This window comes from Archocentrus centrarchus, chromosome 21, assembly GCF_007364275.1.
Source record: "Archocentrus centrarchus isolate MPI-CPG fArcCen1 chromosome 21, fArcCen1, whole genome shotgun sequence".
NCBI lineage: Eukaryota > Metazoa > Chordata > Actinopteri > Cichliformes > Cichlidae > Archocentrus > Archocentrus centrarchus.
Window position 1 is genome coordinate 23,093,847 of NC_044366.1, and position 14,991 is coordinate 23,108,837.

At 38.8% G+C, this 14,991-nt stretch overlaps 1 protein-coding gene across 2 annotated transcripts; it reads left to right on the forward strand.

Annotated features, from left to right (window-relative positions):
- Positions 1 to 2,060: 2,060 nt before the first annotated feature.
- LOC115801181 (T-cell surface glycoprotein CD3 zeta chain-like) lies at positions 2,061 to 9,604 on the forward strand. 2 transcript variants are annotated; one of them, XM_030758923.1, is made up of 7 exons: positions 2,061 to 2,222; positions 7,278 to 7,372; positions 8,295 to 8,324; positions 8,446 to 8,475; positions 8,589 to 8,648; positions 8,740 to 8,769; positions 9,318 to 9,604. In XM_030758923.1, the coding sequence occupies exons 1-7, from the start codon at positions 2,159 to 2,161 to the stop codon at positions 9,384 to 9,386; spliced, it is 378 nt and encodes a 125-aa protein (XP_030614783.1). In that variant the 5' UTR covers positions 2,061 to 2,158; the 3' UTR covers positions 9,387 to 9,604. The 2 variants fall into 2 exon arrangements, with proteins under 2 accessions (XP_030614783.1, XP_030614784.1); XM_030758924.1 differs by having other exon boundaries at positions 8,449 to 8,475.
- The last annotated feature ends 5,387 nt before the right edge of the window (positions 9,605 to 14,991 follow it).

Genomic DNA, 14,991 nt, shown 5'->3' on the forward strand with positions numbered 1-14,991 from the left:
CTCCCTGTTTGATGGATTTGTTTTGTTTTTCACGCTACATCACTGATTGAGAGCATCTTACGGATTCACAGCATTAGCTTTCAAACAGCACTCTGGAACGAACTCCACCGCTTAATTTATGATGAAATAACAAGGAAATAGCCCACACCTTTTTATAAAGCAGATTTACACGTAGGCCTTAGATAAAGATCGGGTTACATATTAAATAGCTGTAATTCTGAAAATCTTCTTCCAATTTGGATATAAATACCCTCAAATAAAAGCTGCATTCTCAGCCATGTTATTATGTATTTTGAAAATGTTTCTAACAGCTTAAATAACATTAAAAAAAATTTCCAAAAATATATGAGCCTAAATGTACATGCACACATTTTATTAGTTCTTGAACAGTTTCCAGCTAAAACACTGTTGCCTGGTCTTAACAACCTCACCTTGATGACAAGACTCCAGGAAGCTGTGCACACTCAGTAAGGACCTGTCCTTACCAGTTACCACACCTAACCACTGAACTCTAAATATAGTACCACTCTTTCAGCTTATTCTGTGTATTACCAACGTACATTTTACATTTATTTGGCACATAAACAGAGTGATAAAATCATCCTGATGCATATTTTAGGGGCAAACATGAAAAAAAAAAAAAACTTTTATAACACACTGTCCTGTCTGTAAACATAAATATGCTATGGTTGAACCAGGCTCACTGTTTCACCCTTGCTTTATGTGTCTGAAGAAAAAAGATTTATTAATTTATGAAAAAAAGTATTTTGCTGAATGTAAACCCCTCATTCGGTCACTTTGTTCCCTCGGTGCCCTCGGGGCTCCAGAGGCCAAGCGTCAGCCAGAAATCAATGTACAATCTGCATGCACATTAGTGTGAAAATGAATCCTCCTTTTCATGCAACTTAACCTGGCCTCATTTATCTGCATACAATATTTTCCTTCAGTGTCACAGATCAGTGTGATTATGCAATTTGAGAGAGATGCGAGGCAGAGGTCTCATGTCTGAAACCCTTTCCTTTACTCACACACTCGCAACCAGGCTTTTGACCTTTACACACAGCTGCTACAACATACCGCCTGTTAACCAACAGTTACATTTGGGAGCTCACAGTCTGAGTAGAATGATTTGGGCAGTGTGTGAAAGTTATGTAGAAATAATATTTGCCCAAATTTATATTACTTATATTTCTTTTACATTCTTTGTATTACATTTGTATTACATTCTTTGTATTCAATATTTACAGGTGAATGCCACAAAATAAATCAATACATCGCCCCTCATTCAACGTTTATAAGCAGTGCATAAACATTTAATCGTAGATTTGTGTTTATTACAATAGTTCCTCCTATGAAGCATCTATAACAGGTATATAAATAGTTAATTTTAAGTGTGAAACATGGTACAATGTAGCTGTAATTATGTATCTTGAATGACTAATCACATGGCCAAAATGTTGCCATAGATACAGAAAAATATTTTAAACTCTTTATAGATGATGAGCCAGTGATAAAGCTGTTATTACAATGTGTAATAAAGCATTTATACCTGCCCACGTTTCTGAAAATTGAAGATAAAAATTGTTATTGACTCATTTTCACTCCCCCTTAAAGACTGCATGTAATACCAAACATTAACCCACCCTCACTGAGGAAGATGAGGTAATTACTCACTGTCTACAGCTGTCATTGATGCCACAGGCTTGCTTTTTTTAAATTTCCTTTTTACATGTTTCCACTTGTCCAACGTCACAGTGCATCTCCTCATTGCTACAGCAGATAGACATCCTCTGAGGACTGTGACCCAGAAAGCCGAGCTGCTGTTTCAGATCGCCTCAGCGATGAAACTGTTGGAGAGCGCAACATTTTTATTAAATCAGTTGTGTTCAAGTAGGGACAATATGAGCCCAACATTCATGAGAAAAATCACACTTTTAGGAAAGCATTTGAACAAAACAGTGAGGCCTGCAGCGGGTGTTGAAGGTTACAAAATGCTTTGAAGTACACACACAGCCCCAGTCTCAGTCCATTGGTAGGCTGTCAGTTCAGCCACTTCCTCTGATCAAAGTGATCACGGAGATTAGTGTGAGGCAACCAGAAGCAACCAGTTCTATTAAGATAGAAAAACAGATAGGCTTGTTTTTACAGACGGAGAGCCATGGACACACTGAGGAAAGGTGCGTTTGTGCTGTCCGTGCTCGTGGTGCCTGTTTCCTGTTCTGGTAAGTGGCACAAATGCAAAACAGCTGCTTTTTTTTTTTTTACTGACTTTACTGCATGTGGGGGAAAAAGTAAACTTTTTTTCTGCCAACATCAGCTCGCTGGCATTAAAAAGGCATCAGTAGGCATTCCGCCTCTGATTATGAATTAATTTAGAAAGCGCCAAACTGAATTCTTGATACAGAAAAAATCTTTATCTTCAGTGAGTTCATCCTGTATTGTAGTGCTCTCACTCGAGCACCAGCATTTATTTAAATCATTAAGATTTATCTTAAAGCCTTATTTAAGTTTTCATATTCTGATTATTGATGTAAAATGGAACCAACAAAGCTGCAACCATAAAATAATTTATACATTAATATATTAGAAATTCTTCACTTATCGTGCAACTTTTTCCCTTTGAGCTCTGGATCTGCTTTCACGGGTGCTTTTTGGAGAAATGTGTCTCTACGTGGGACTAAATTTCTCCTTTTTTTTCAGCGTCTGTATCTCAGAACAACAAGTGAGTCATGTTTAGAGGAGATGTATTCGCCGTGTAGCATCATGTTGGATGGAAAAAGTAGCTGAGCTTCTCTTACATGTTAAAGAAATTAAACATGAGAGAGCTTTTGCATTTTCCATTCAGCATTTTAAAAATAGGTGTCTATATTCTGAACACGGGAATCAAAGCAGTGCAGAAATACTGACAGGCTCGCTGTCTCCCAGTGACTCACGTTCACCACTAAATACACATTTTTAATGCGCTTGAAGTGGACGTGCTGCAGAGGCGCACAGGCCTGTTGTATTCTTCCTACTGTGTTTAATTACTTACCTGTTGCCCTGCGCGTAGGACAGCACAAAGTTCTCCTGTGGACTTTTTTTTTATAAACAGATTACGTTTGTTTCGCAGACTTTCTCTTTTATGTCACAGTTATGGAAAAAAAAAAACTATTTTCAAAATGATCAAAAAACGCTTTCAAGTGCTGTCGCGTGTTTCAGTCGGATTGATCGTGATGAAGGGATTAGAGACATGCATGCATGAATAAATGATTCACCCCCAGACACATGTGAAGACACCATGGGAGAGTTTTCGCTGCACAGCTGCTTGCAACAAAGACTCCCAGAGCAGTGAAAATACCCCCGCAATGTAAAGAATAGCTGCTGCATCGACATATTCTTATCCTTACTTGTTAGCTGCTTTGTTTTGTTTTGTTTTTTGCAGTCACATCCATGCAGCCCTTTGAAGGGCATCGTTTCTTTATTTCTCTTTAAATATAGCACAATAACAATAGCAAATCACATTTTAACCCATTAACATGCTTTCTTTTCCCTCCCCTTTAAGCACCCTAAAGCGTAGAAAAATGATCCGTCTCATAGAGCAGCGCATTAATTTTGTATCAGCTTGTTCCAGCTCGTCATTAAAGCTTTATTACACTGAAATGTGCGAGTATTTCACTCATTATATTTCATAATTTTGTGCGGGGTTTTTTTGACACCTTAACTTTTTTTTTTTTTAATTTAACCTGGCCTTTATGATGTCACTGGAAATGTAGCATCTCCTGTATAATATGAAATAGACTTTTGAGGGCTGCAGCAACAGCTGCACCACATTTCAAATGACTGACACACTAGCACGTTAGTATTCATTAGGATGATTCAGTAGGCACAGCTCTAGATTTTGTGAAGTAAGCATGTTTGTCTTTACATTAGAGAGCCAAGCATGAAGACTGAGTCCTCTCTCATTCAGCTGTAAAAGAAAAACACATTTTTTTATTTATTTATACAACAACAACAACAACAACAATAACAAGCAAATAAAATCTTTGCCGCAAACCGACAATAAAAATGCCCCTCACTTCAAACATAACACTGAAAACTTCATTAGCTCGTTAGGTCTTAATTGACTCATTAAGACTCTGCTAGCTGCTGCCAGTTTCAGAGCTGATAAGTTCCTAATAACGTTAAACGACCCTGGGCTCCTCTAAACAGCAGGATCTAAGATCGTGCTAATTGATGCCTTCAAAGTAGGAAAGGCTACAAAACGAAGACATCAGAGAGCATCCAGCTTTTAAGTTTCCACCCTCTGTAATGGGATTAAGAAATGGAAGTTAACATCATGAGAGTCAAATAAAAAGCTTTGAGCCATTGTGGACATGCCCCTGTGTGTGACAGTTCACAGTGTTATTAGAAAGTAAAGAATTATAGTTGCTGTTGGGACATCTTTCATTTTAAAGCAGTTTACGCCTGTTGAATTGTGAGGCTGTGCACATTCAGATGAGGTGCAGCCGATGCCACTCAAGACACAAGAGTCAGTGAGTGTTAAAAAAAAAGAATGCTAAAAAAAAACTTCAGATAAAGTCAAATTCCTTCTAAACTGCTCTGACTTTGCATCCTCTGAGCATATTTATAGTTCAAGTGACTGAGTGAGGTCATTTATGAACCCAGTCATATGTTCACTGGCCACATTGTTAGGTACACCTGTTCAACTGCTCATTAACACAAGTATCTAACCAAACAATCACATGGCAGAAACTCAATTCAGTGCATTTAGACATACAGGCATGGTCACGACCACCTGCTGAAGTTTAAACTGGGCATCAGAATGAAGGACAAAGGTGATTTAAATGATTTTTGAACATGGCACGGTTGTTGATGCCAAATGAGCTGGTCTGCTTCAGAAACTGCTGATCTGCTGGGATTTTCCCACAGAACCATCTCTGGGGTTTACAGAGAACAGAAAACATCCAGCTGGCAGCAGTTCTGTGGGTGAAAGTACCTTGATGCCAGAGGTCAAAGGAGAATGGTCAGACAGCTGATAACAGTAATTCAAATAACCACTCGTTACAACCACGGTATGTGGAAAAGCATCTCTGAGCACGTAAGATGTCGAACTTAGAAGCAGATTGAACAACTGAACATTGTTTAATAACAACTCCCTCCCTGAGTATTGTTGCTGACCATGTCCATCCCTTTATGACCACAGTGTGCCCATCTCCTGATTCCAGCAGGGTAGCGCACCATTTCACAAAGCTCAAATCATCTCAAACTGGTTTTGCAAACATGACAGTGAGTTCACTGCAGTCAAATGGCCTCCACAGTCAGCAGATCTCAGTCCAACAGAGCACTGTTGGGATGTGGTGGATCAGGGCAGTCCCATCATGGGGGTGCAATGGATAAAATCTGCAGCAGCTGTCTGACGCTATCATGTCAATATGGACCAAAAATGTTTGAGGAATGTTTCCAGCGCCTTGTTGAATCTGTGCAATGAAGAATCAAAGCAGTTCTAAAGGAAAAAGGGAGTCCAAACCGCTACTAGCAAGGTGTAACTAATAAAGTGCCTCATGAGTGTATTTGAATGTGCTATTGTGATATTTTTAACAGTAAAATTTCCTATTATAAACAATCTACTTCCATAGCGCTCCATAGTTTGGGGGGATTTCTTGTTTCATTTTGCTTTTTGTTTTGTTTTTTCAAGGACTGGCTCATCAGTGTGGCAAAAATAATGGAAAGTGGGGACTATTTGTATATTTTATAAATTTATGGGTTTCATTGTAAATTTTTACTTGAGTCAGACTAATGACTCAAGTATAAATTATAAATATTGCTCAGAGGATGCAAAGTCTGGTCTTGCTTTGAACCATGGCTAAACAGAGTACCAGAAGCCTTGAGACAGATATATAAAATGATAATGAAAACGGCTCAACTGAAGAGACTAAGTTACGTTAAATGCATAAAAAAAAAACTGAAAACCCCATAATTAGTAACATGAGAGCATTTTAGAATATCTGACATATGCGTGATCAAATCTTCTTAGGCTATCTAACACTTATAAACTAGCTTTAAAAAAAAAGCAGTTTAAATAAGGTGACGGCTGCTATACAACAGTATGCTTCCTTTTCCCTTCCCTTGTACAGTTCTCCTGTTTAGAGGTATAAAAATAACCTAAGATGAGAAGAACTGTCACATCCTGAAGCAGCTCTCAGTGATGGAGGTTTGATGAGGATGTTGCAGCCTCGGTGAATCGCCACCACTGGCTACGTTCTCACAACATTTCTTCTGTTCCAACCACATTCTGTGATAAATGAGCCTCAGCAAAACCTCAAAGCAGCTCATCGTGCTGACAGGAAGACACTCAGTGTGCTAAGCTGCAGATATGTAGTTTCTTCTTTCCTGTTTCAGGGGTCTTACTCAATTTTCTCATTTGTCTCACACTGTTGTTGTTTTTCCATCCCATCATCATGTAACATGCATCAGGTAACAGATCCACATGCAGACAGGTCCTTTCGTTTCTCCCCGTAGAGGCAAAGGTGAATTTTAGGAAGAACATTTTTAAACCATCCTAACAATTAAATAATATTTATTAATGTTACATTTTTATGTTTCCCAATCATTTTGTTATATAAGACAGCTAAGCACATTTTTTATTAAAAGGTAACATATGCATACTGTATGGTCATTACTTACACAGGATTATTGTACACATTTTTATACACTGTATGTATTCAATATTTCTAATTATAAACTGGAAAAATTGTGGTGACTCTTCCACTTATCCATTTCACGGTTCCCAGCTAACAGAATAGAGGGGCGCTGATTTACCAAAGGGTTAGGGAGCGTCTTAAAATTAGCTTCTATAAACAAGATTGACGCATGGTGGATGAAGCATGGGGTGGTAATGCAGATCTACTGCAAATGAAGATTTGATTGGTATCAGTAGTTTTCTGCGTGCTGTGTGTAATTCGTATCTCTTATGCAATGGCATCAGTGAGACATCGAATCACTTTAAAAAGATTTTTCTGCACACATTTGTTTTTTCATGGTTTTCGATGCGATGTTATTCTGTTTTTATTTCGTGAAAAATCTTCTTCTGTTCTCTTGTCGTATTGGTTTGTCTTTGTGCTGCTGTAACGTGAGTTTCGCTGCTGTGGACATAATATGTGCTTTTTAATTAATCTACGAGCCTAAATCAGTGGAATCTACATTCATCTGTTAAAAATGAACATTTGCTATAAGCAATTGTTACTATTTACTTCAAAAATACCAGATGAACACCCCCCTCCCCTCTGTTTGCACTACAGGTGATTTTTTCAGCGAACCAGTGATCTGCTACTTCCTGGATGCATTTCTGATAATTTATTGCATCATTGTGACAGGATTCTTCTTCAGAGAAAAGGTGAGTTATAGCACCCACTTTGAACTGGTAGAGCTCACTGACATCCTGAACACAGCGATATTTCCTCATATCAACTAGCGTATCACCTGTTGGTCTCAGGCAAGAGAAACAACTATAAAAACCAATCAGATCACTTCATAATAAAAGCTTTAAAGTTCTGGATAGGAAACCACAACAGTATCACCGCTGTGGCTTCTTTAGGAAATGCAAAGTATTCAGATTTGAGAAGCTAATTTTGGACTCAGATGCTGGTCTTGTCTTTAAAATAGTTTCCACCATTAAAATATTTGTAAAACATCATTCAGAGCAGATCAGCAGGACTTCAAGGTGAACTACTTTTGGTGACTTGTCCCCCCAGCCCAATCCTTTTCAATTAAATACATTAAAGAATGTAATAATTATAATATTAATAACATAATAATAATATTTCTCCTGTGAAACCAGCGTTTGCATGCACGATCCCTGACAAATAAAATAACTGAATAAATAACTGAACGTAAAAAGCTATTGGATACATTAATTGTTTAGTTTAAAGTTCCTCAAAGACAGTTTTATTAATCAATTAATGAACTGAAGTCATTCAAAATGCAAAAATTCTGATATGTTCTGGTACAGCTTGCATGGCGTGTAGTGATAGTGCATAAAAATGTGCAAACATAACAGGTTTGGATTTTTAACGTGATATAAAACAGATAAAATAACATTTCTGTATTTTAATAAACAGCTGAGCATTTCTCATACTAGATTTTTTTTCTCCTTTCTGTGACTGATTGTCACAATTTGAAGAAATCACTGTGGAGTAATAAAAGCCTGAATGATTAATCTTTCTAACATGATGATTGAACAAACTGGCTTCTTATATGATATATTGATTTATGCTGCACGTTCTCTTTTCATTTTTGCCCTTTTTCTCTCGGTGTAGTTTTCCAAATACCCAGCTGTTGGAGTGCCTGTAAGTCTCCAGTTTCTTCGGTCTCTTTATGTTTTACAGTAGATGCTGCTTAATAAATGTGTTAAATAAATGTGTGTGAGGGTATGTTTCACTCCATGTTTGTGTTTTTCTCGCTGAATAGCAGGAGCAGGAACAAAATGGCATTTATCAGGTAAGGACGCCAACCAGTTAATGACTAGATCATCTTTAACGCTGCTTATATACTGGGACTGCATCATTTGTATCGCTTATTACTGTTTTTTGTTTTGTTTTTTATCTTTCCAGGAACTTGAGAGACCAAATGATGCTGATCCTTATGAGGTGCTTGATCCATCAAAGCGAAAGGTACAGGTCACTTCCTTTGCTGACAGACTTTTTAACGATCACACATTTTCTGGCACCTAAATTGTAATTATTTGGTTTTTGCATTTTCTAGAAAAAAGCTGGCAAGAAAAAGAAACGTGTGGTAAGATGATTTGTTTGCTCGCAGGGTCTGACAGTCAGAAACATATATTTAACCAGTAAAACAACTGCCCTGTTATAGCTCTGCAGGTTTCTGTAGTCTTACATTAGATCAACAATCTTTGTTCCTGCAAAGAGTTAAAAAAACAATGCTGAGGTCTCTGGAGGCCTTTTTCACAGCAGATGTTTGGACTTGCCGGAGCAGGAAACACACGAGTGTTGCTGAAAACGTCAGTGATGACTTTTGTGGCTCAAGTCCTGCTGAAGTCAACACAATACCAGGATGTTGAAACGGAAAAAAAAAAAACAACAAAAAAAACTGCCATTTTAGTTGCGTTGGTTACACCTGTGCATTTCCTACTCTGACACGCTTGAACGTCTTTTGTAAAATGGCCTTTTAAAACGGCGTTATATGAAACCGGAAATCTGTGCATTCAGATATTTAGCTGCTTGTATGTGAATATTTCAAATGTCGTGCTGAAAAACAGAAAGAGTGACTGTCATGGTGATGGAAGTGTGGAGCGTTGACCTTTTCTCACCTCTGTGCTGCAGACGGAGAAGGACCCCTTTGAGTCTTTGATTCCCAGTACCTCGTCTCCTCCTCCTCTGTCTCCCCACTGACATCCTTTAGTGTGAGCAACGGTGTTGCTAAACACCGTTGCTCACAATTACAAATACAATTACAAATAACAAAAATTCAATCTATTCTGTGCTTTCAGCTTCTCAAATATGAGGATTTGATGCATTTTTTTTGATTAGACAAAACAATTTTTTTCTAAAGTCATTTTGTATTTGTGCTATGCTGTGATAAGCTTTTCTCTTACATTATGTAATTAAAAACTAACAATGAACCCTACTATAAACAAAGTCTTTGTTCATGAGTTCAGAAACGCAACCATTTCTTGGAGCTTTGAGGTTGCACTTGCTTAGTGGCTGATGATTATCGACAACACTGAAACCAGCAGACAGGTGAAGTGAATATCATCAGTTACCTCTTTAAAGTGCAACTTTCTGCTGGGAAGTCACTGGGCCTGACCATCGACCGTATATCATCAATGCACATCTGTCTGTTGTTGTTGTCCAAGCACCGCCCACCCCCAACTGCAGTCTGCACCGAATCTCAAAAGCTCACGGAGCAATACACTCGAAACTTTGTGGCCTCCCAACTCCCCAAATCCTCAACCCACAGCACCAAAAGGAACCACAATATACTGGTGTCAGACACCCCCCCCCCAGAGGGACATCCATGCCAAGACCTTAATATTGTGGCTGATCCGTGTGAATGGCTTCATTAATGTTAGTAACTGGAAGACAGAATAACAGGTTTTTAAAGTTTTTTAATCCACTCACCAGAAAGTATTAATTCTGTACTATTTAGTTAAGTAGTATTACCTGCAAATGACACTTCCCAGACACTTTATTAGTACACTTGATCAGATGCTTGTTCACACAAATCTAATGAGTGGCAGCAACTCAGTGTGTTTAGGCATGTGGACACGGTTAAAACGACCTGCTGAAGAAAAAAAAAGGTGATTTTGAATGTCATTTAAATGGTGCCAGATGAGTTGGTGTGAGTATTACGGAAGTCGCTCATCTACTGGGATTTTCCCACACAAACATTGCTGGTGTTTACAGATCAGGGAAAATATCCAGGGTGCAGCAGTTTCTCTGGGTGAAAATGTCTTGTTGATAGAGAATGGCCAGACTGCTTCAAGCTGACAGGAAGAGAACAATATGTGCAGTATATGCAGAAAAACATCTCACATTAAATCTCACAGCTGACCTGAGTGTTGTTGCTGACCCTGTTCATCCCTTTTTGACCAGTCTACCAACAGATCAGTTTGCGAGATCTTGTCCCAAGCGTGGTACAGAGGGAAGGAAAAATCTGAAAACATAATGTCTCTGGCCGTCTGGCACTGTTGTGTAAGGCTTAAAAATTTGTACACAATCCCAATAAAAGACAAAGCACATGTCAAAACACTTGGAAAATGGTTTAATGATGTTTACAACAAAAGAACTGTACATTTACAGTAAAAGATTATCTTTATATGTGTATAAAAACAAAAATACAGCAGACAAATGCATCAAAATCTACTATGTATCCTGATTCACATACTTAAAACTCCTACACAATCTTTCAGCTCTATGCCACCATTTCTGGAGGCCTTTTTTTTTTGTGTTTATTTTTTTTTTTTTAATTTTTTTGTTTTTGTCGTATTCAGATCAGAGCAGTGTCCCTCAGTGTTGTATTCCACAATGGAAACCAAAACTCTTTACATTCGAGTCCTGGAAGTCAATATCAGACTGCAGAATAAGAAAAGGGAAATAAAACAGGGACACATTCCTTTAGATGAGCCCAAGCTTCCAAAGTGAAATGTTTTACAGAATGCATTTCTTGAGATACACAGACATAGTATGTACATGGTTGGCAATTTTTTTTTATTTACGTTTTTTGTAAGTTTTTTTAAATTTTTTATTTATTTTTCTCTCTTGTTGAAAGCCATGGACACTTGGGCTGTGAACTGATAATCACACACACACACACACAAATATAACACACCCAAAAACATACAAAAATACTATATCTTTAACCTACCAAGAGTAAGACAGTTCTGCAATTAGTTCCATGCTGTGACAGAAAAGGAGATTACAACAAACAAACAAGAAACAGATGCTTTTTCACGCAAGTTTTTCTCAGAAATATACCAAAATATACATCTAAGCTTTGGAATTACTGAGGCTGGGACTTTAAAGCCAGTGCTGGGTTTGTCTCTTAATACACATGCTGCAGGGTGAAAAGGAGAGAGAGAGAGAGAAACCAACAGAGACACACAGGACAGAGCGATATCTTTGGTATCTGCATTTGTCAAAAGTTAAATATTTGGATTTTTGCTTTGGGATAGCGCTTGTGAGGTCCTACAACCTCACTTGGAGTAAAGCATTAAACAAAGTGTCACTGAAGCCCGCCGGCCAGGAGGTCTGAGCCGGAGGGACACAGTCCATGCAAAGTGAAGGACCATGATGCATAGTGTCACAGCTGATCAGAGTCTGTAGTGAAGAGTCAAAGAAGAGAGCAGACGAGGGGAGAGGAAGGAGGAGGAACAGGAGGAGTAGTAAGGAGGAGAGGGATGGGGACACAGCAGTGAATTTTAACGACCGCAGGATGTGTATTCCTGGAGACAACAGGGTCATGTCCTGGGACTACAGTGTACAGATGAGGAAGAGACAGACGCACTGTGAGAGGCAGGAACAGCATTTTCGCCACAGTCCTTGAGAGAGAAATGACGGAGGGTGGGACATCCAACCGACCAACAGCGCTCAAGACAGACAATCATACAGAGTCCTGAGCAGGTACAGTGTGCACAGGATTAACCCTCAGTGTGTATTAACAAACATCACCCAGCTACCACCACATTGGTTCGTGTCTGCCGGAGAAGCCCGCTCAGCCCCCTGCTCACACCCCTCCCTTCCAATCCCCGCCCACAGGCACTGAAACCGCTGCAGAGGCGACGGGAACGCCGAACGTACATTCGAATGCAACAAAAAACTAAAAAAAAATGAGCAAAGTCTTTACATACGAACAGAGGACCCGGGCGAGAGCGTGCAGCCGGGATTTGATGCTGAGCAGTGAGGCGGGGATGGGCGAGAGACGGAGTCGATCATATACAATCAAGTTAGTTAGTCTTTGGTTAACGTTGGTACCACAGGGAAAGGAGAGCGGGCTGCGGCAGCAAGCCATCACGTGGGAAGACACGCACATACCTGTACCTAGTCAGAGTGAGAAAATAAAGCAGGATTGTCAAACTTAAAGAAAAAAGAAAAAAAAAAAGGCTCAACAGAAAATAATCCAAGTGATGCTGAAGTTCTACGAGTCATCAAAACTCATGTTTTAATTCATGAATTCCTTCAGTGCACAACAAGAGAACGTGAAAGCAGCAGATGTTAGCCCCTTTTTACAGATTCACCTTTTATGATGCCTTTTCTGGTTTACACAAGATCCACAATCTGATACAACACTGTCCTGGTGTATGATATCACATCTCCATACATTTTATATATAACTAGGAGGACTGATGCTGTGAACTGACTGTGTAAAAGGGGCTCTGAGAGTACTGGTATGTATTTCGTCTCCCTCTTGTGGCGGCTCCACAACCCTTCACTAAGTACAGGTATGAACAGGCTTCTCCACTGACACAAGTCTGTGTATTTTAGTCTTTTTTTATTTTTTTTAAATGATTTTTAAAAACATTTTCCTTATTTCCTAAGTAGATTAAAGCAGGTTTCACTCAATCTTGAGTTAAAAATGAGGTATACAACAGCTCCTTTAGCCTTACTGGTGCTCCACACGACCTTTGACGACATTTATTTAAAAACAAACAAAAAAAAACAGCAAACCAGTGTGGTGGGTCAACATAGAGTCTGCTGTTTGATGCGTGGTTGATCCACAAGAATCTCAGGATCACCTGCTGAAACTGAAGCTTTACTGAAGCTGAGCCAGTGCCAAGCAGACGGTTCAAGAGAATCCAAGTTGATCCCAAACAAACAGAAAGCTGACATGACATTGGCTCGCTTAAAGCTTGTAGTTAATTAGTAAAGATTCTCAGTCCAGACTTCTAAAAGAAGAAAAAAAAAAAAAAAATCTTCTCTTGTCTCGCCCTTCTTTTCAAAACCACTCTTAACACCCGCTGGAAGATGGGAAAGATGCACCAAAATGGTTTGCAGACTGCCCTCACTTGCCTCTCTTTATATGACACACTCACACACACACAAACACACCTGCCTGCTGGAATTATTAGTAAAGCTTTTTCTCACAGGTATACCCCCTACCTGTCTAAGTCACACCTAAAAACCTTAAGTAGCAACATAATCATCCCACGCTCCAAAATGCCCAGAGTACACTGTATTGTTTCAGTGAAAACAATGCACCAGGTGAGCTCAGCGCTCATGCTCTCACACACACACACACACACACACACACACACACACACACACAGAGAGAACAACAATGCTACAATGCTCATGTCTTCTACGTAACAATAAGGCATAAATGATAATGTTAATCTTCTTTGTCAAACTAAGAAAGCCAGTGATCTTGCCCTCTCACACTATACAAAACAATTAAAAGGCATAAAGTAATATTTAAAAAAAATGATTGTTAAAGACAGCACAGCAAATCAAATCCACAACTCAACCATAAAAAAAAAAAAAATTTGAAGGGAGAAAAATATATATAAATAAAAAGATCAAATGCTTCAGGGTCTCCTATAAACCACAGGACCTGTCTGCCAGGAGCACCTGAATGAGCCCCTCCTATCAAAAAGACCTCGCTGATGCAAAGCGGGGGGTCAGCAAGTCACGTCCATCGAGGAGTCATCTCAGGCTCCATCTCACAATTTTTTTTTTGGTCTTGACAGTTAAAAAAAAAAAGAAAAAAAAAAAGATTTTTTTGGAGTAAGTATGATAAACACTACATTCAGTCTTAGTAACATACTGGTTCAAATATAAAATATGAATATCTTACAAGTGTTTTTATATATATATTTATATGTATAGAATTAAGAAAAGATCGTTTCTCTAATTCTTAAGTCTTTCCTCAGATAAATATTTCAGTAACATCCTATGGTGCCAGTGGCAACTGGTTTATCTTGCTTGCAAACCTCCAAACCCCAAAATACAAACAGCACTGAAACAGGACTGAGTTCTTCAGGGCTCTTGTGGCCTCAAGAGATAAGGAAAGAAACAAAAACACACCCACCAAGCTGCAAAGAGAAAGGCTTTTACTTTGGCAAGAAGGATCTCAAAATAATATTTAAACCTGGAAATACCCCATAAATAGTAGTACTAGAAAATAGCAGTAGTAGGTTGTCCTTTAATGCAATGGTTCCTATGTATGGTTCATCAGTATAAACGCTGAATGGCAAGCCAGTCAGTAATTATACATTCTACAATGTTCTATACAGAGAAGTATCTAAAGGTGAACCAATTTTTGAAGTGCTGCTGAGGTATATTCAGTCAAAATAATTAAACAGAAATGAAGTACACAAGAGGATAAAGTGGACAAATTTCACTGCTTACAGTCTGAATGAGTTACTAATTGCTGTGTTTGTCATTTTGAAGCAGGACAATGCTACTCTTGTGTGGGGCTTTAGCTGAGTGTGCAGCACAGAACAATACTTATCCCACCGCTGTGTCGGGTAAGATAGTTTGGCGAGTTTTAAACTAGTCC